This window comes from Chlorocebus sabaeus, chromosome 9 (assembly GCF_047675955.1).
Source record: "Chlorocebus sabaeus isolate Y175 chromosome 9, mChlSab1.0.hap1, whole genome shotgun sequence".
Taxonomy (NCBI): domain Eukaryota; kingdom Metazoa; phylum Chordata; class Mammalia; order Primates; family Cercopithecidae; genus Chlorocebus; species Chlorocebus sabaeus.
In genome coordinates, this window is record NC_132912.1 from 49,558,001 (window position 1) to 49,578,828 (window position 20,828).

Sequence of the window (20,828 nt, forward strand, 5' to 3'; positions counted from 1 at the left end):
TAAAGTAAATAAATAAAAATGCATTCTCTTTCCCCAGGCCCAAATAGCAGAGCCAGCTCTGAGCCTGGGCATGGTGACCCATTCTCCCCCTGTGCTCACAAGCCCAACTCCCAGCCCTCCAGCCCCTGGCTTCGGAATCATGTCATCAGGGTCTCCCATGTCTCTGGAAGGTGCTTCCAGTGTGGCAGGCCAGCAGCTCAGCGTCTGCGTAAAGGCTTCTACAGGGCCAGCATGGCATGAGGGGAGGTGTGCATGCGTTCCTGAAGCCACGAGGCCTTCTGAGGAGACCTGACTATTGGAGTGGGTACTAGAGACTGAGGTCCAGCCCCTTAATGCCACAGACTCCCTGCCATCCCTTGGAGAATTGCCCACCACACTTATGAATGATCTTCGGGACAGGTGAAGTAAACGTATAGCCATGGTCGAGGCAGCTCCATGCCACTGTGAGAATGAACATACCAGCTTTTAGAACAACAAGGCTGTGTGGTCAAGGAGAGAGGAGAAACGAATAGGAGTAGGCAGGGGTGGTGAAGCAGGTCTGACATGAGCAAAAGAGAGAGAGGAGGATTGGGTTGGAATGGCTTCAGATGGCAGAGCACCTCTGAAAGTCTCATGCCAGCTAATGAAGAGTCCTCAAAGTCACCATTACAGAAATCTTACATCTGGAAGAAATGACAGTTATGGTTTGGCATGAACCCCACAGTGGACCCAAACGTGTGGCAGCTGAGATCCTCAGTCAATTATGTTCTCTGCAGCTGGTCCTTCTGGTTCCCTGGGGCAGGGTATCTGAGTAGCGCAGCTCCACTGCTACCACAGGAGAGGGAGAATCCCAAATTCTGTGCATAGACTCTGTCTAAACCTCTGGATAACCCCTAAGATACGTGTACATAAGGCAAACTACAAACAGCCCAATTTAGGATAAAACAGCCTGTCTTACTTTGTTTGTGCTGCTATAATAAAATACTTCAGACTGGGTCATTTATACAGAACAGAAATTGATTCCTCACAGTTCTGGAGGCTGGAAGTCTAAGATGAGGCACTAGCAGTTTCGGTGTCTGGTAAGGGAGGGATCAGTGTCTGCTCCCATGAGGGTGCCCTCCATGCTGTGTCCTCACCCAGCAGAAGGGCAAAAAAGGGCGAACATTCTCTAAAGCCTCTTTTGTAAGGACATCAATCCATTCATGAGGGCAGAACCCTCATAAATTAATCATTTCCCAAAAGGCCCCTCCTCCTAAGGCCATCACCTTGGGGTTTAAGTTCCAGCATATGATTTTTGGAAGGACACATGCATTCAAATCATAACACAACCAAAGTGATATTTGAACTTTCAAATAGTTTGAGGTTTGAGATCAACTAAGTTAATTGCTTGCTTGAATAAAAAAATCACGGGCAGGCACGATGGCTCACGACTGTAATCCCAGCACTTTGGGAGGCCAAGGTGGGCAGATCACTTGAGTCCAGGAGTTCGAGACCAGTCTGACCAACATGGTGAAACCCCATCTCTACTAAAAATACAAAAATTAGCCACGAGGCCAGGCGTGGTGGCTCAAGCCTGTAATCCCAGCACTTTGGGAGGCTGAGGCGGGTGGATCACAAGGTCAAGAGACTGAGACCATCCTGGCCAACATGGTGAAACCCTGTCTCTACTAAAAATGCAAAAATTAGCTGGTGACTACTTGGGAAGCTGAGGCAGAAGAATTGCTTGAACCTGGGAGGCGGAGGTTGCAGTGAGCCAAGATTGTGCCACTGCACTCCAGCCTGAGCAACACAGCAAGACTCTGTCTAAAAAAAAAAAAAAAGCCAGGCATGGTGGTGCATGCCTGTAGTCCCAGCTACTCAGGAATCTGAGGCCAAAAAATCACTTGAACCTGGGAGGCAGAGATGGCAGTGAGCCGAGATCACACCACTGCACTCCAGCCTGGGCAACAGAGTGAAACTCAATCTCAAAAAAGGAAAAAAAAAAAGAAAAGAAAAAGAGAAACATCAACACTCTTTGGAAGAATACAATAATATAAGAATCTCTACAAAATAACATTCATAATAGCCAGAACATAATCCAAAATTACTCAACATAGAAAGAATTAGGAAAATGTTACCTATTCTCAAAGGAAAAGATAATTAACAGAGACCAATCCCAAGATGATGTTGGAATTAGCAGACAATTATTTTAGTTTTCCTATTTGTGCTCAGTGAGTTAAAGGAAATATGCTCCAATTTATGAAAGGGTTGGAAATATCAACAATAAATTATGCGTCATAAGAAGGAAAAGAAGATGAAAATCCTAGAACTAAAAAATATCAGAGGAAAAAAAGAAGTGGACTGAAAAAATAACTGAATAACAGAGCAGAGATGACAGGGTAAAGAGAAAGTGAACTTGAAGATACAGCAATAGAAATGATCCAGTCAGAAGTACAGAGATAATTTTTTTAAATAAACAGAGCCACAGAGATCTATGAGGCAATATCAAAACAACTGGCATACATATAATTGAAGTCTTCAGAGAGGGAAGATGAAAGAGAATGAGGCAGAACAAATATATGAGGAGACCAAGGCCAAAATTTCCCTGAATTTAGTGAAAGATGTTAATTTAAAGCTTCAAGAAGCTCAGCCAAACGCAACTAAAATAAATACAAAGAAAACCATACCTACATAATTCAGAGTTAAACTGCTCAAAACCAGAATTAAAGAGAAAAATCTCAAAAGCAGCAAAACATAACACATAGAGTGTAAAAAAAACACGAATTACAGCTAACTTTATTTATTTATTTTTTAGACAGAGTTTTGCTCTTGTTGCCCAGGCTGGAGTGCAATGGTGGATCTCGGCTCACTGCAACCTCTGCCTCCTGGGTTCAAGCGATTCAAGCCTCAGCCTCCCAAATAGCTGGGATTACAGGCATGCGCCACCATACCCGACTAATTTTTTGTAGTTAGTAGAGGAAGGGTTTCACCATGTTGGTCAGGCTGGTCTTGAACTCCTGACCTCAGGTGATCCACCTGCCTTGGCATCCCAGGGTGCTGGGATTACAGGCATGCACCACCGCACCCAGCCCTACAGCTAACTTTTAATCCGAAACTGTGTGGGGCCAAAATATAGTGGAACAGTATTTTTAAAGCATTAAAAGAAAAAAAATTTACCAACACAGAATTCTGTAACCAGCAAAAATATCCTTCAAGTATGAAAACAAAAATTTCAGTTAACATAGAACTAAGAGAATCTGTCACCAACAGATCTGCACCACAAAAACGTGCTAAAGGAAATTCTTCAGGCTGAAGGGAAATGCTAGATGGAAACTCAGATCCTCAGGAAGGAATGAATAAAACCAGAAGTGGTAGATATTTGGAAAATGCAAAAGACTTTTCCCCTTCTTAATTTCTTTAAAATATATATAACTATTTAAAGCAAGTATTATAATATTGTCATGTGGTATTTATAATGCATGTAAATATAATACACATGAAGATGGCATAAAAGACAATGGGTAGTAAATGGACTTACTCTGTTACATGGTTTCTACATTTTATATCAAGTGGTACAGTATTAATTCTAGGTAGTTTGTAAAAATTTAGAGAGTTAGATTATAATCCCTAGAGCAACCACTAAAAATAATTTAAAGCAATATAGATAAAAAGCAATCAAGGACTTAAAATGGAATTCTAAAAATTCATAAATAATGAAGACAGGAAAAAGGAACAGAGAAATAAAAACAGAGATAAAAACAAAAATCAAATAATAAAATCGTAGACGTAACTCTAGCCTTATCAATAATGATATCAAATGTTTTAAAATTTTTAATTTAGTTTTTGTAGAAACAGGGTCTCCCTATGTTGCCTAAGCTGGTTTCCAACTCCTAGGCTCAAGTGATCCTCCCACCTCAGCCACCCAAAGTGCTAGGACTACAGGCATAAGCCATCACACCTGGCCCATCAAATGTTAATGGACTAAAAACTCAAAACTAAAAGAGATTATCATAATGCATTTTAAAAATTAACACCCAACAATATGCTATATGTAAGATATACACTATAAATGCATAATAGAAGCAGAATTTTTTTCTGTCAGATATTTAAGGTTTTTCAGGCCACATACAATTTGTTGTCATATTCTTTTTTTTTTTTTTTTTTACTTTAAGTTCTGGGATACATGTGCAGAAGGTGCAGCTTTGTTACATAGGTATACATGTGCCATGGTGGTTTGCTGCACCTATCAACCCATCATCTAGGGTTTTCAGCCCCACATGGATTAGGCATTTGTCCTAATGCTCTTCCCCCACTTGCCCCCCAACCCCCCGACAGGCCCCAGTGTGTGATGTTCCCCTTCCTGTGTCCATGTGTTCTCATTGTTCAACTTCCACTCATAAGTGAGAACATGCAGTGTTTGGTTTTCTTTTCCTGTGTTAGTTCGCTGAGAATGATGGCTTCCAGCTTCATCTGTGTCCCTGAAAAGGACATGAACTCATTCTTTTTTATGGCTGCATAGTGTTCCACGGTGTGTATGTGCCACATTTTCTTTATCCAGTCTATCATTAATGGGCATTTGGGTTGGTTCCAAGTCTTTGCTATTGTAATTAGTGCTGCAATAAACATATGAGTGCATGTCTTTATAGTAGAATGATTTAAAATCCTTTGGGGATATACCCAGTAATGGGATTGTTGGGTCAAATGGTATTCCTAGTTCTAAATCCTGGAGGAATCACCACACCATCTTCCACAATGGCTGAACTAACTTACACTCCCACCAACAGGGTAAAAGTGTTCCTATTTCTCTACAGCCTCGCCGGCATCTGTTGTTGCCTTTTTAATGATCGCCATTCTTAAAACAACCCTACCTCAAGAGCCTTACAAAAACAGGCCATGGACTACATTTGGTCAGTGGGCTGGCATTTTCTGGCCCTTGATATAAAGAAACAGATAAGACTTGCAAATGGCAAATAAGTACATGGAAAGATGCTCAACATCATTAGTCGTTAGAAAAATGCAAATTAAAACCACAATGAAATACAACTACAAATCTAGACTACCACTACAACTATTAATCTATATCCAGAATGTCAAAAAAGGTCATGATTGACAACACCAAATGTTGGCAAGGATATGGAGTAACTGAACCTTCACACAGTGTTGGTGGGAATGCAAAATGGTGCTCCTGCTTTGGAAAAACATCTCACAGTTTATTATAAAGCTAAACATATCCCTACCCTCTCTGAAACAGCATTCCATTCCCAGGTAATTAAGACAAATAAAAACATATGTCCACAAAAATATTCTTACCACTTCATAATAGCCAAAAAAACTGGAAATAGTTGAAGTATTTAGTAATAAGAAAACGGGTAAGAAAGGTACAGTCATGCGATGGAGTATTATTCAACAATAAAAAGGAACAAGATAACTGATACAATAGCATGGATGAATTTCAAAAACATGTTGACTGAAAAAATCATTACACAAAAGAGTGTATATACTGTATGACTTACAATTACATTTGGGAGCAGGCTAAAACCAGTCTCTGGTGGGAAAGAAAGAAGAACAGGGTTTGATTTTGGTGGGAGTGGGGATGGGGACAGGGGTGGACTAGAAAGCAGCATTAAGAAGTTTTCAGGGGCCAGATGCGGTGGCTCACGCCTGTAATACCAGCACTTTGGGAGGCTGAGGCAGGCAGATCACCTGAGGTCAGGAGTTTGAGACCAGCCTGGTCAAAACGGTGAAACCCCATCTCTACTAAAAATACAAAAATTAGCCTGGAGTGGTTGTAGGTGCCTGTAATCCCAGCTACTCGGGAGGCAGAGGCAGGAGAATCGCTTGAACCCAGGCGGAGGCTGCAGTGGGCCGAGATCGCGCCATCGCACTCCAGCCTGGTGGACAAGAGCAAGACTTCGTCTCCAAAAAAAAAAAAAAAAACAAGTTTTCAGGATTGGGATAATGTTCTATATTTGGATAGGGTTTAGGTTACCTAGATAGATACATTTATCAAAAGTCATCAAATGGTACACTTCAGATGTACGCATTTCACTGTATGTAAATATTAACCCAAAATCAAAAAGAACCATGAGCAAATACTGAACTCTAGTGAATGATATGCATACTGAAACTTTTGTGGTGAAGTATAATTATGGCTGCAGTTGACTCTGAAATACATAAAAACCTAAGTTGATGGGTGAATAGAGTGATTAATAGATGGAAATCTGTGGTAAAGCATACAGATAACAATGTTAATTGTAGATTCTAGGGTTTATATATATTCTTACTATATAGTTAAACTTTTTTATGTTTAAAAATTTTTATAATAAAATGTTGAAATACCATGAAATCCTACCTAATGCAGTAAGACAAGAAAAGGAGATAAAAGGTACACGTAATGGGAAGTAAGAAATAAAACAGATGACATGCTCATCTATGTAGAAAATCCAAAAGAATGGACAAATAAACTCCTAGGAACTAATAAGTGGTTACAGTAAGGTTGTAAGATACAAGGTTAATATACAAAAGTCAGTCACTCTCTTATTCACCAGTAATGAACAAGTGGAAATTGAAATTCAAAACAAAGTACTGTTTACATTAACATTCCAAAAATACATACTTAGGTTTAAATCTAATAAAATACATACAAGATCTTTATGAGGAAAACTGCAACCCTGATGACAGAAATCAAAGAGAAACTAAATAAACAGACATAAGTAAATATTCCCCAGAAAGACTCAATATTGTCAAGATGTCAGTTCTTCAAAACTTGACTTATAGATTTAATGCAATCCTAATCAAAATTTCGGCAAGTTATGTTGTGGATATTGACAAACTTACTCTAAAGTTTAGATGCGGAAGCAAAAGACCCAGAACAGCTAACACAACAATATAGTAGGAAAACAACGAATTTGGAAAATGGATACTACCCAGCTCCAAGACTCACTATAAAGCTACAGTAATCAAAATAGTGCCATACTGGTGAAAGAATAGACAAATAGATCAATGGAACCGAATAGAAAGCCCAGAAATAGACCTTCATAAATACAGTCAACTGATCTTTGACAAAGTAGCACAGACACTACAATGGAGCAAAGATTGCCTTTTCAACAAATGGTGCAGGAACAACTGGGTATCTACATGCAAAAACAAACAAGCATGAATCTAGATATAGACCTTATGCTCTTCACAAAAATTAACTCAAAATGGATTATAGATCTAAATGTGAAATTCAAAACTATAAAACTCCCATAACATAGGATAAAACCTAGATGACCTAGGTATGGCTATGACTTCTTAGATATAACACCAAAAACATGGTCCATGAAAGAAATAATTGGTAAGTTAGTCTTAATTAAAATTAAAACCTTCTGCTCTGCAAAAGACCACATTAGGAGAGGGAGGAAATATTTGCAAAGACACAACTGATAAAAGATTGTTACTTAAAATATACAAAGCCCTCTTAAACTTAACAGTAAGGAAACAATCTGATTGAACAATGGGCCAAAGACTTTAACAAACAAAAGAAGATCTACAAATGGCAAGTAAGTATGTGAAAAGAAGCTGCACAGCTGGGGGCGTGGTGGCTCACGCCTGTAATCCCAGCACTTTGGGAGGTCGAGGTGGGCGGATCATCTGAGGTTGGGAATTTGAGACCAGCCTTGTCCAACATGGAAAAACCTGTCTCTACTAAAAATATAAAATTAGCCAGGCATGATGGTGCATGCCTGCCATCCCAGCTACTTGGGAGGCTGAGGCAGGAGAATCGCTTGAACCTGGGAGGTGGAGGTTGCAGTGAGCCAAGACTGCGCCATTGCACTCCAGCCTGGGCAACAAAAGTGAAACTCCATCTCAAAAAAAAAAAAAAAAAAAAAAAAAAAGCCGCACATTATCTGTTATCAGGGAAATGCAAATTAGAACAATAACGAGATACCACTAAATACATATTAGAATGGCCAAAATTGAGAATACTGACAGCACCAAATATGGAGGAGGATGTGGAGCAATAGGAACTGGAGAGAATGCAAAACAGTATAGCCACTTAGGAAGACAACTTGGCAGTTTCTTACAAAACTAAATATACTCTTACCACACCATCCAGCAATTGCACTCTTTGGTATTTACTTACGTCCCCACGAAAACCCTCATATGGATGTCTAGAGCAGCTTTGTTCATAATTGTCAAAACTTGGAAGCAACCAAAGATGCCCTTTGGTAGGTGAGTAACTAAACTGGTATATCCAGACAATAGAAATATTATTCAGTACTAAAGAGAAATGAGCTATCAAGCCATGAAAAGACGTGGAAGAAACTTAAGTGTGCATCACTAAAATAAGTCCCTCTGAAAAGGGTGCATATTATAAGATTCCAAAGATACAACATTGCAGAAAAGGCAGAACTGTGGAGACGGTAAAAAGACTGCCAGGGGCTAGGGCAGTGGGAGGGATGAATAGGCAGGGCACAGAGGATTTTTAGGGCAGTAACACAACTCTGTATGACACTAAAGTGTTGGATACATGTCCAGATTCACAGAATGTAGAACACCAAGAGTGAACCTTGAACTGTGGACTTTGGATGAGGATGAGTCAGTGAAGGCTCATGGATTGTAATAAATGCACCACTGTGGGGGGGGATACTGATAATTGGGGGGCTCTACATGTGTAGGGACAGGAGTAAATAGGCAGTAAACAAGCAATGCTCAATTTCATATATCTGAGAAACGGAGAGTAAAACTTCAGTGACATACAAAGGAGTAACAATCATTTTAGGAACAACTTTAAAAATAACACTTGTGATGTGGCTCAAGAAAGACTCATTCTCACTGTAGGAAGGTAAGTGAATCATTTTAGAGATCAGTTTTGCAACTTAGAAGATCAAATGCATCTACCCTTTTCCTACTTCTAGAAATCTATCTTCAGAAGTGCCCCTCCCTCCCTCACACACCCCCAAGTGTACCAAAATAAATGACATGGATGTGGACTGCAGCCTTATTTCTAATATCAAAAATTAGTAAACAACCTAAAAATCTATATCCAGGAGGATTTAAAGAAATCCTGCACGAGTTAGAAAGAATAAGGTAGGTGCCTGTGTTCTAACATAGAAAATAAACTGGTTGTTAGATGAAAAAAGCAAGCTGCAAAGTGATGTAATGTGTAAATGAAGCAAAATACATCATACACACACACACACACACACATAGTACTTTCTATATATTTACCTATATGAGCGTGATGCCTTCAACTGCATAGCTGTGGCTCTGGGAGCAGGACCTTGTAACAGGGCCTCTGCCCCTGACTGTCCCAAGGGGCCTTTCCCTGGGAAAGGAACCAGGTTGATTTTCAATCTCTTTTTTTAATCACCATGTTGACAGCTTTGTCATATGCCTTTCCCTCCGCTGTACTGATTTTACCTTACAGAAGCTCTCCTTAATGCTTCCTCAGAGACTCCCTCTTCTCCAAAGAAAAGCCAGCTGCATTCCCTGGTCATCTGGTTGAGCTCGAGGTGAGCCCCAGGGATCATGTGCCTCCCACCAGCCTGATACCCCAGTGGTGAGGAGTTGCCTCTTGGCTTTCTCGAGGCCAACCAACTCAGAGGTGTGGCAGGATTGCAGGTCACAGTGGCACTTCCAAGGCCCTGGAGAGTGACTCAACGCCTCTGTTATCAAGATATCACACAGGCTGTGCACCAGCAACTCTAGGGACATCCTTCACATTGACAAAGAGTTGGCAAGCTTTTCCTACAAAGGGGCACACGGTAAATATTGTAGGCTTTGTAGGCCATACAATCTGTCCCAACGATTCAACTTTGCCCACTGTAGCAGTGAATCAACCGTAGATAATATGTTAAGTGAATGCACATGGCTGTTTGCTAGTACAAAAGTTTATTGACAAAAACAGAAAGCTGCTTTTGAGCAGTTTACTATCCTGACACAGACTGTGGGGAGTCCCTCGCGGCAGGGTACCCCATCAGTGTGGCCGGTTACATCCTCTCAAGCCTGCCCGCACCCAGACCCTGTCGGGTGTGCCTTCAGAAAAACTCCCAAAATTCCCCAAAAGCATAGTGGCTCCCCCTGAGAGCCACCACCCTCACCTTCTTACAGGGGCAGGCTCCTCTTTCAGTTCCACCCTTCTCAGCACAGAGCTCAGGGGCCATCCCACCTCCTCTTGGCCATAAGCACAGTCCTTCCTACACAGGCTCAGCAGCTCTGCGGGCCTGTCCCCCACCTGGAGCCACAGGCCTCCACTCCTCGGGACAGCTGTGACCATGGCTCTGCAAAGCAGCCTTGTGCCTAGCTCCCAAGTCGGCTGGCAGCCCAGAATGGAAGAGTTCTGTGGATCACCTCTGAGGCAGCAGCACATCCGGGCAAGCCTGGCTTCCCTCCCCTCACCTCGCGCAACCCCTGACCCTGGCCACGCATGTGGTAGGGAAGCTGCAACCAGCCCTCAGCACTCCCAGCCCTGTGGGCAGTTTGCTGTCTGAGGATCGTGGCACTGCCTTCCCTCAGAGGCCCTGGCAGAGTCAGGGGATGCAGTGTGGCAGAGCTGTCACCGGCAACCCTGCTGGTCTCCCTGGTGCTTTCTCAGCTGGGCTGTGGGTCAGGAGCGAGTTTCTATGGATAAGGCTGGTTCATAATCAAGTGCTCCGCGGTCATGTGGTGACACAGACTCAAGTCTATCTTCCCTCAGGGTGGTGAGCGTAGGTAGGATCTGGGTGTCTGAAGCAAGCACACCTGTGAGAAATGCCTGTTTTCACTCCCATCCCACACACTCAACCAGACACTGCCGGGCCACCCCCGGCACACGTGTCTGAGGGAGGCTGAGGAAAACAGATACCTCCAGGAGCCACATATTATTTCCGGATGTGCAAGCCAGACAACCCTGGAAAGGGGGTCAGGGAACTGGAGTGCCTGCCAACATCCCCAGTCTCCCTGCAGGAAAACACTCTCATGGCAAAACTCCTTTGTAAGAAAGGCTTTATTGCTGCAATGAGACGTCCCAGTGTATAGCACAAACCCCCCTGTACAGAGAATTTTTCAAGTGGTAATACTGAGAACCAGTGAACATACACAAAAGAATACAAAACTAGACATTTAGATCACTAGAAACTTTCTAAGGTAAGAAAAATTTCAAATGTGAAGTGCCTTTTAGAAACTACACCACACATGCCAGTGTAAATTTGGTTTACCAATCAATTTCTATAAACATTGCATCTAACTGTGCATTGATCAACTGCACAACTTCAACAGCTACTTCCAAGACAAAGATAAATGCTTTTATTTCCCTATGTTTTGGTCTTTCCTTGGGCTAGAAATGGAAATTGCATGCTTCATACCAGATTCAAAAGGGAAAGCAATTCAAGCGCGTATTTGCCTCCAGCCACATCCAGAGCCGTGTGGATCTCACCCGGTTGGTCCCAGCCCTTCTCCAACCCTGAAGCCCACACCAGGGGTGCAGAGGCAGCCCCAGATCATGCAGACATCACCTAAGGCTCCCAAACTGGCCCAGCTACCTGAGGCCTGCATGCCTGTGGCCAGGTAGGACATATGTGCAGGTTTGAAAACTAGGCCTACACGACTGCGAGTGGACTGAAGCAAAAAGGGGAAAAACATTAGAGGCCTGGAGTAGGAAGAGATCTTTTATAAAGTTTTCAGGAAATCCTCACAATAAACTTGGGCACAAAGACCAAATTGCTGAGGCCAGAAGCCTGCTTATGGTACTATGACTTATGGGGAGTAGACGCCAAATCAGAGAGGGCTGGCTAGTGATACCCCAGACACTTGCCTCTTCCCCTTGCCTGGCCTACAAGTACCAGGCCTCCTGGCCCTGAGACCTCATTCTGGGTTTCTATATGGGTCAACCAAATGCCATCCTTTCACTAAAGCCAGGTGCAAAATGGGGGGTGGGGGGAAGCTGGTGAGTACACGGCACCCAAAAGAATCGAGAGAGCAAGTTTTCCGAGGCTACAGGAACACTGGCAGAGCCAGTGGCCACACCAGATGGGAGTACCACATCCCCGCCAGGCTTCATGCTTCACTGCTAGACGCAGGGGGCTAGAAGGGTCTGATGAATCAGGAGCTGAACTAGAACCTTCAAGAAAAGAAAAGGCAAGGGGGTGGCCATGTGCCCCACCAGGAGGGGAAAGAAGAATGTGTGTGGACTGTCCACAGTGAGGCCAGAAATGATGAGATGGTGTTAGGCAGAAAAGAAGGGAGAGGGCTTCCCATGAGAATCTGGTTGGGCATGGGAGGGGTACAGGGCTCAGTTATCAAGGCACCTTTGCCATAGTGGGGTGCCAGCTACACTGGGTGGGCTGCCCAGGGGCTGTCCCTACCTAACTACTTTCCTATCTACAGGATGTCTTGGTGCTTTTCAAGTTCAGCATAACGGGTTCCATTTGTGAAGTTGGGATTCACACTTAGGAAATCTATCCTGGTCTTCACCTGAAACACTCATTTACTGCTGGGTGACAGGAACAAGTACACAAAACCAGGGGCCTTGCCTGGGCAGTTCCTAAGGGACACTGGCAGGGCTGACCTGGGATTCAGCTCCCCTGAGTGGACAGTCTGTGGTTGCCTGGGGTCCCCAGGCTGAGAAGGGGTACGGGTAATTGCACTTCAGGGCACAGTGAACATAGGCATGGGCTGGATGTGGCCTGGGAGAAAGGGGAGGCTGCGCTATTTTCAGGAGCTGGCTATGGCTGGACAGTGCCTGCCTGGCCAGAAGAAGGCCACAGCAGAGCCACTCCACAGACTAAGACCTGTGTTGCCAAGGAATCAGACACTGGCTTGGAGAAGACAAAAGGATAAAGCCTGCTACTTTAAAGCCCACATCATAGCTTAGAGATCCTTCAGCCTCCTGGCCTTCAAAACGAACTCCAGGGCTTTCACTCTGAAAGGCAAAGAAATCACCTTGTGTCTGCTTCATCCCCTTAGCAGGACAAACGAAACACCTAAGGCCCAGAGAGACTGAGGGCAGGACCCCCAGCATCTCCCAACTCCTCCCTGCAGGCTGGGTGAGAGAGTGGCCTGGAAAGGAAGCATCTGCGCTACTTACATTGGGTTTCAGGCCCCCCGGCAACTTTCCCGGAGGTAACTATTTGCCTGGAACTAAGAAACTGGGTTTTAAAAACATAATTTTAAGCAGACTTTTTAGAGGGACAAGGCCATTTGATGGTAGTGATTTTGGTTTTGTTTTATGAAAATGGTACAAGTGGTAATCCCTGATGACAGAATGGACTGAGAGTGGGGCCAAGGGCCCCGAACGATCCTGTCTGTTCAGTCCGGTTAAGGCGACAGCTGGGCGGGCGTGTGGCCAGGGAGCAGTGGCACAGCAGACCCTGGCAGTTTGCTCACACCTGGCCCTCGTCCCAGAGCCAGCCCGCCTGCCTCGTGGCCCTGGCAGTGACTCCACAGAACCTCCCCGAGCAGAAACCGCATGGTGGGCCAGCGCTCATCTTGCATGCAAGAGAGAACCTGCAGTGCACACACCCCAGCCAGGGTGGCACATGGCTGCTCTTTCAATGTGAAGCCAGCACCAACTGGAGAGATTTAACTATAAAGGAATATTTTAAAAATATTCAGTTTTGTTATCATTATTCACTTCCTCTCTTTCCATTTAGATCTCATAAACTGTTCTTTTTCAGTGTTGACAAAAAAGAAACATACAGGGCAGGTCTATGAAATAACACCTTGTCATAAAACAGGCCCAAAAGCATAGGAATCATGCTTTAATTGCCATTTAGCATCCATTAATTCCCATGAGATCTGTGATTTAAAAAGCCTCTGGCCTGCTTGTCCTGTCTTAAAGTCATGAGTCTATTTTATGAACAAAACGAATGCCACGCTTCTTAGCATATATAAGGCAAAATGGGTTTTTGATCTCTCATGATGTAAAGGAGATACAAAGGTAAGGAAGGAAAGATTTTTAAATGAAACTTTTTTTGAGTGTCAATCCCACTGGACACACATATTACAAAATAAAGATTTTCTTCTGTAAAGTGCTGTTTGCTCAGTGAATCACGCGCCACCACAGAGCACCACAGCCCCACCTGCTCAAGAGCATGGAGGAGGCTGCATCGGCAAAGGGCGGGCAGGAGTCTATGTTTGGGGGTCTGTTTCAATACCATCTCCGGGGGTTCACCGTGGTGCAGAGGGAATCCTCTCATCATGGCTAGACATTCCCCAATGCTCTGCTCCAGGCTGGGGACTGCTGCAAGCTGGAGGCAGCTGCGGATCAGGGCCTGGGCGCCCCTGCTCCTGCTCTTCCCTTGGGATTGGCATTTTATTCTCTCATTCTGCTCAAGACCATGGGCAGGAACTCTGCTGGCTCCCCATCAGGTCATCGTGGGGTCTTCCACCTTCCCACAGAGCTGCCAGGCAGAGGCAGTACCCAGGTATGCCTGGCCCACAGGAGGATTTTCTAGGAGACTACGGAAGGTTTAGAAAAAGAGAAGCCACTATAGTCACCTGTCCAGTCTATGCTATTAAAGGACATAAGAAAGGTATACAATTGGCAGTAAACAATTTCCTTCGGCTCTTCATGGATGTCCAGGAAAATGACAACCCACACACAATCAGACGTGAATGATTTCTGCTCCAGTGTCTTCAGGCTCTGTGCAACAAGAAGAGTTTGTGTCGGAATAACAGATTCCACGTCCATGTTTATTTTCAAAGTTGGGCTCTGCTAGTGGAGATTTTTCAAAAATATTCTTTTTGCTTGTTTCTGGACAGTTTTGAACATAGATCACTCTATTATAGGCCTTGAGTCTCTTCCACAATTGCACATACACTTTACATTGAACATACATAAAAAGAAGTCCTCCGGTGAAGCCGATGGCCACAACCACCAATTTAGTCCAAAAGGGCCATTCTAGGATTCCTGGAAGGGAAAAACTCAGCCTATTAGATTTTATTTAAGATCTGAAGTAAAGAAAAACACAACTTCTGAACTTCCCATAATCAACTGATTCTGTTGTTGTAGTTGTTTAAGAGATGCAGTCTTGCTATATGTTCCCCAGGCTGGAGCGCAGTGGCTATTCACAGGTGTGATCATGGCACACTACAGCCTTGAACTCCTGAGCCCCCAGCAATCCTCCATCCCTCAGCCTCCTAAGTATCTGGGACTACAAGACTACACAACTGACCAATGGATTCACAACTCATCCAATGACGTTTAGTCAAAGAAGAGTGGAAGACAGTGTCCAGCTACTTCCTGCTTTTCCAGGACGCAGTTTGCAGATTCTCATGTTCCAGAATATGAACTCTCCTGACTGGGTTTCAAAAACTACCACCACAGCAAAAGAAACGCCAAAAAGGGGTCTGCTGCCTTCTAACTGATGTCCCTCCTCCGGAAACCCAGACGTTTTTGGCTGACTGGAAAATCCTCTGACCCCAGGACTCCTGTGAGCTATCCCGGCCCCTGTGCTGAGCTTGCTCTTCAGCCTGAGAACTCACCTGTTGCCTGCCCCTGCTTGATCTCCTCGGCGGTACGGTCAATGAGCACATATAAGGACCAGACCACACATGTGATAGCAATGATGTGGAATGTCACTGAGCACATGATCTTCCTGCGCTCGCTGGACGTCATCTGCAACTTCTCCCACTAGAAAAACAACACAAAGTGTGAGGCTCAGGCTTCTGGAAAAGGGCTCTGGTGGGGTGAGAGCATTGTAGGCAGGTAAGATTGGCTTTCCGCCCCACTTCTCCCTTCCCAAACTAGATGCATTCCCACAAGTTTGTTCTCCTAAAACCACTTGGCTTCAACCAGGTACCAGGTGCAGCCAACGTTCTATGCAATGAAAAGAAGCCGGGATCAAGATGAATGTTGAACTACCATCAAAAATCCCCTTGTCTGCTTATTCTTGCAAGCAGACAAAAAATGGCCTGATAAAGAATTCTATGATTTCAGTCCTAATGAAAACAGTATGTTGGCCCAGGACCCAGGTGCTACGTTTTAAGTCTCCCTGATGTGCTGACTGGCATGGACGAGTAGAAGAAGAGGGTTGATGATGCCACAACACACTAGCAGATGGGTCACACTACATTGTGAAGGTGAATGGCAGAAGACGCTCACTCTTTGGTCCTTGCTACTTTGGCAGCAACAGCTCGAAATCGACGCTAAGAGTTCCTGGTACAAGCAGACTCTGCTAGTCCCATCTCCTCTAGGAGCTCATTAATTTACTCCAAATAGCCAGACTTTCTTTTTCATTTACTGGTTTCCGAATCGGGAGAAAACACATAAAGGTAGAGAGAAAGAACAATGTGTAAACACTCTGCACATATCCTTTGCCAACCCTAGTCACAGCCTCTTTCCAGATGGGTCTATGCAGGGTAGTTGAAAATAGAGCCTAAAAGACTTCCTATATTGAGAGATTAGCATAGAGTAGGCACCCAATAAATTACAAGGCTTCTACTGGGCAAAACATTTTTTAAAGCAGTTTGCGCAAGCCTTCTCTAACATCTGGTTGTTTTCTGCTGGGATTTTATACACTAGCAAGTTCCCTCATCTTCCTACCTATAACACAGAGTCAGTGTCTCAGTGCCCCATGCTTCCTGCTACTCCTACAACACACGTAGCTTGACACCCTGTTAATGCTCACCCTCACCTTTCTAGGGTATGCTTTACTCCACAGACAGCTTGACCTCTCTAAACTCCTTTTACTCTGCCTGCAAATCCCAGTAATCCTTCAAGAACTGCTCTAAAACCTAAACACCCTGTGAGGCTACCATCGCTCCACTTCCCCAGCACTCTAGCCCATAACGAGCATTTCCTTTTCTGAATGACTGATATGCTCTACCAGCACATCATTTAGTATTTAATTGGCTAGTACTTGATGATGTGACTTATCTTGCAATTTATATATTAATATTCTGGGACAGGAACAGTCTTTTATTCTTCCAGACAAAACCTTTTGTGCTGGGCATCTAGAGAGATGTATGAAACAGTCAACATTTAAACAGAAAGCCAGTGCTTTGGACAAAGCTCCTCTCAGAGGGCACAGCGACATGGGCCTCCAGACAGCTGCGTGTCATGCAACGCCTGTGGGTCCTTTCTGAAGACAGCTGCACATCTTGCAACGTTTGTGCTTTCTTTCTTTTCCCTATCCACCTACTCACACTCCCATCCAGCAAATACTTATGGGTGTATACAAATAAATTTACTGTGTACTACACTGTGCTGGGTGCTGAGGAGATACCAATCTCCAACAGACAGTCCTAATCAGAGAGGCAGGATGTCAACAGTTAGTACGTATAAAATTAGGTCCTGACTAAGATATGTCACAAACAGTCTGTGGTCAAAGGCCAGATGACTGACACCGACAAGCAAGCAGTCTTACTTTGAAGGGAAAAGAAGGATTATGAATGGTCAGAAAGAGCTTCTTCCTGAGGAGGGGGACTTGAAAATCGGCACCAGAAACAACAATCTCTACAATGCAAATGTAAGCACCAGTCCCAACTTTTTAAGGAAATGAACGTAGGCAAGCCATGACCTCATAACCTGAGACACCAGCTCTCTGGGGGTCACTGGTTTCAGGAAGGGTGAAGCATCCCTTCCTCCCACGTACTTTTCTCAGCGGTTTCAGCTTGGTCTCCATAATGAACTCATACTTGCAGAGCTCGCAGCAGCGCGTGTCGGAGCTCTTGATCCACTGCTGCAGGCAGGTCTGGTGCACGAAGTGGAGGCTTCCTGTGCAGTGGCAGGGGGTGATCAGGGGGCTCTCATCATCCCCTTCACAGTGGCAGATCCTATAGTGGAAGGAAAACCCGTCATTCCAAGGAGAGTCCCATGACAGGGAAGCTGATGCTTCAGTGGCAGGTGAATCCCCCCAAAGGATACTCAGAAACAAACATTACAGAAGTGACTATGGGCACAAAAACATAGAAACACAAATGAAAACAATCACTACAAACTAAAACTTTCTAGCTTACCGCACCAACATGGAAAGTCTGGAGGGCATTTGGCAACAGAAAGGAAAAAATGATGTAAGAAATGACAAAGCAGTCATTTTTTGATATGACATGAGAACTTCACTGAAAGATGAATTTAAAGCAACATAGAATCATTTTTGAGAACATAAGATGGTAAAATAATTAGAGGAAAAATTTCTATGTAAAATAAAACCAGCATCCCAACTTCTAAAAATACTAGTGACTTTAAATGATATTTGCTTTTTAGCTATAATCACTGAATTTACCTTCATACCCCACAACTATGTATTTCTGTCGTCTCTCAGGAAGTAAACAAATATCACAGTACCTCTCCTAGACCTAAAACACTCACCATTACAAGATGCTGCAATTTCATCTCTTTTTCTTGGGACTACTAACAGCAGTAAGTGAGAAATTAACTTGAAAGCACTCTCTATTTCCAAGAATTATGCACCAAGATGTAGCTATTAGCCTGAAGGAACTTAACAGGCTTTTAAGAAACAGAGGGGTCTTTTCCAGCAGCTAGAGAACAGTTTGGGGCACCCGTCCTCTGGAAGGAGCCAGGCTCTCAGGCTGTTTGTTTTAGTGAGGGGGTCTCTGATCCAAATGTTAGAAATGATGACAGTTGGCACTAAGGAGTGGAGACTGGGGAAAGGTCAGAATGAGGAGGGCACAAGAGTCATGACAAAAAGTGAATTATGGAGGCCAGACAAGGATGCTGCATAAGGGAAGACAAAGGGGGGAAACAGAGTTAGGACGGGACATAGGTTGGCTACACCCCAGTTAAAAGGAAGGAAGGAAGGAGCTACTGGAGAACAGCCAGTCCCCACACACTTTTTGGGGGTGGGTGGGGAGCAAGGGTTAAAAAAGAGGCTGGGAGATGCAACAATGCTTAAAATCTGGACCATCAGGCTGGAAAGCTGGAGATACTAGTTTCTTTCTTCCAGTTTCTTTATGCAAAGTCTACTTATTTTTAGTTTAGAAGAGTCAGCTTGGCCTTTAATATGTGTAGCTTCTTCCTTTTTTTTTTTTTTTGTTGTTTTTTTAGACGGAGTTTCACTCTTGTTGCCCAGGCTGGAGTGCAGTGGTGCAATCTCAGCTCACTGCAACCTCCGCCTCCTGGGTTCAAGCAATTCTCCCGCCTCAGCCTCCTGAGTAGCTGGGATTACAGGCGCCCACCACCACGCCCGGCTAATTTTTGAATTTTTAGTAGAGACGGGGTTTCGCCATGTTGGCCAGGCTGGTCTCAAACTCCTGACCTCAGGTGATCCACCCGCCTCAGCCTCCCAAAGTGCTGGGATTACAGGCGTGAGCCACCACGCCCAGCCAGCTTCTTCCTCTTTTACTATTTGTGAAACTATCTTGGGACTCACATCATAAAAATTTTTTCAAATGATACTGATACTCCATTCTTCTGGAGAAAACGATCAACCCACAACTGGTTACAACTTCCTATTACTTCATTTTCCTGAAACTTCACATATTAAAGCAAGATGAGGCTCCCGATGAGAGCAGAGATGGCTAGAATGGCACTTCCTGGCAAACCAACCTGCAGACATCCCCTGATGTGGACACGGGAGATATGGGGGGTAATTTTTCAGAGAAGGGAGAAGGACAATCCAGGTCGCTGTCCTTTTCCGTGGAGCAGAGAGGCGCCCGAAGAACCCTACTCTTCAGTTTTGCAGATGTGCTGTCCTCAAAGACATCGTCATCTCCCATCTCGTCAGAGCAGAAGCCCATACTCCCTGCCAGCCCGCTGGAGGACTTGGCAGTGTGCAGGCGAGCGGCACAGCTCTCCAGCTCATGGAACCTGTGCAGGCTGCTGGCGCTCGAGCTGTGCGAGAGTGAGAACAGGTACCGGAGCAGTCGCCGGCTTCGGGACGTGGCCTCGCCATCTGCCTTCTCTTCCAGCAGCAGGCCGGGCCTGCCCCGCTTGCCAGCTTCCACCTCTGAGGCAGTTGAGCGACTGGCAGAAAGGCATGAAACACAAGAATGTTTGGAATTGCCAAGAGGTTTGTGGTTCACGGTTCTTTTTTCTTTATGATGAAACCTGTTAGTTCTGAGACACGGATCTTGAGGGAGTATTAATTTTCCTTCAGAACAAGTTCTTTCCACATAGGCAAAACCTTCTGAAGTATCCTGCGCCTTCTCACCCACATCATTGAGGGACCTTGAGAACTTCAGTGTTCTTCTGGCTTTGGTATTCTTAGCAGGCTTCAAGGCCTGGACCCATTCTGAACCAAAGGAATTTCTCTTTGATGCCTGTGACGCATCCTTACAGATAACTGTCACAGTGAACCCTTGTGTCAGAGAACTCTGGCAGTGAGGAGCTTTCAAGACAACAGCAGACTGCACGGAACTGTGGTGACAACACTCAGAAAACACTGCACTGGAACTGCATGCAGAACAGTGGGATAAAAGCACAGAAAGTAAAAACAATTTTAAAAGAGAATAGACATCATAGTGAAGAAATGAGACTAGCATGGATAACTTGGTGAGCAAACCACACATAAAACTGGGCCAACTGTTTAGACCAAAGGCACATTGAATAAGCAAATGGAAATTCAAGGACCTACAGACACTAATGCTTATTTCTGGCTGCACACTGATCATGGCAGCATCTGAAGCAGAGTGTTACCTGCAGATGTCCTGGCTGGATGGCGTGATAGAAGTGCGAGAGAAGGACGACACTGGGGCCGGAGCTGATGCTGACGGAGGACTCCCAGCCTGCAATGACAGACCTCTGGTCAGTGTTCAGGGAAGAGCCAAGGGGACTGTGTGCACTGTTTCCTGAACGGTGACAGGTAGAAACCCTAGAAATGTCTGCTGTTTCCCGCTGCTCAATGAGTAACACAAATTAGATCCCTCTAAGCCTTGGCAAAACAAATCAAATATCGCTATTTTTTTCTTATCTGTGGATAAAAGTGTAAGAAATGTCTGAGGCTATG

At 44.4% G+C, this 20,828-nt stretch overlaps 1 protein-coding gene across 9 annotated transcripts in view; it reads right to left on the reverse strand.

The window, feature by feature from the left end:
• Positions 1–10,909: 10,909 nt before the first annotated feature.
• The window catches only part of MARCHF8 (membrane associated ring-CH-type finger 8), a 212,746-nt gene continuing 202,827 nt past the window's right edge, over positions 10,910–20,828 (reverse strand). For 8 of the 9 annotated variants that reach the window (XM_073018953.1, XM_007962533.3, XM_073018952.1 and 5 more), the window contains 5 exons: positions 20,519–20,607; positions 19,430–20,275; positions 17,517–17,697; positions 15,406–15,553; positions 10,910–14,830 (listed from right to left, as the gene is read on the reverse strand). In XM_073018953.1, the coding sequence (XP_072875054.1) occupies positions 14,526–14,830; positions 15,406–15,553; positions 17,517–17,697; positions 19,430–20,275; positions 20,519–20,607 (1,569 nt within the window). In that variant the 3' untranslated portion in view covers positions 10,910–14,525. The remainder of the gene's footprint in view (positions 14,831–15,405; positions 15,554–17,516; positions 17,698–19,429; positions 20,276–20,518; positions 20,608–20,828) is intronic. The other variant, XM_073018954.1, reaches the window with a different exon arrangement.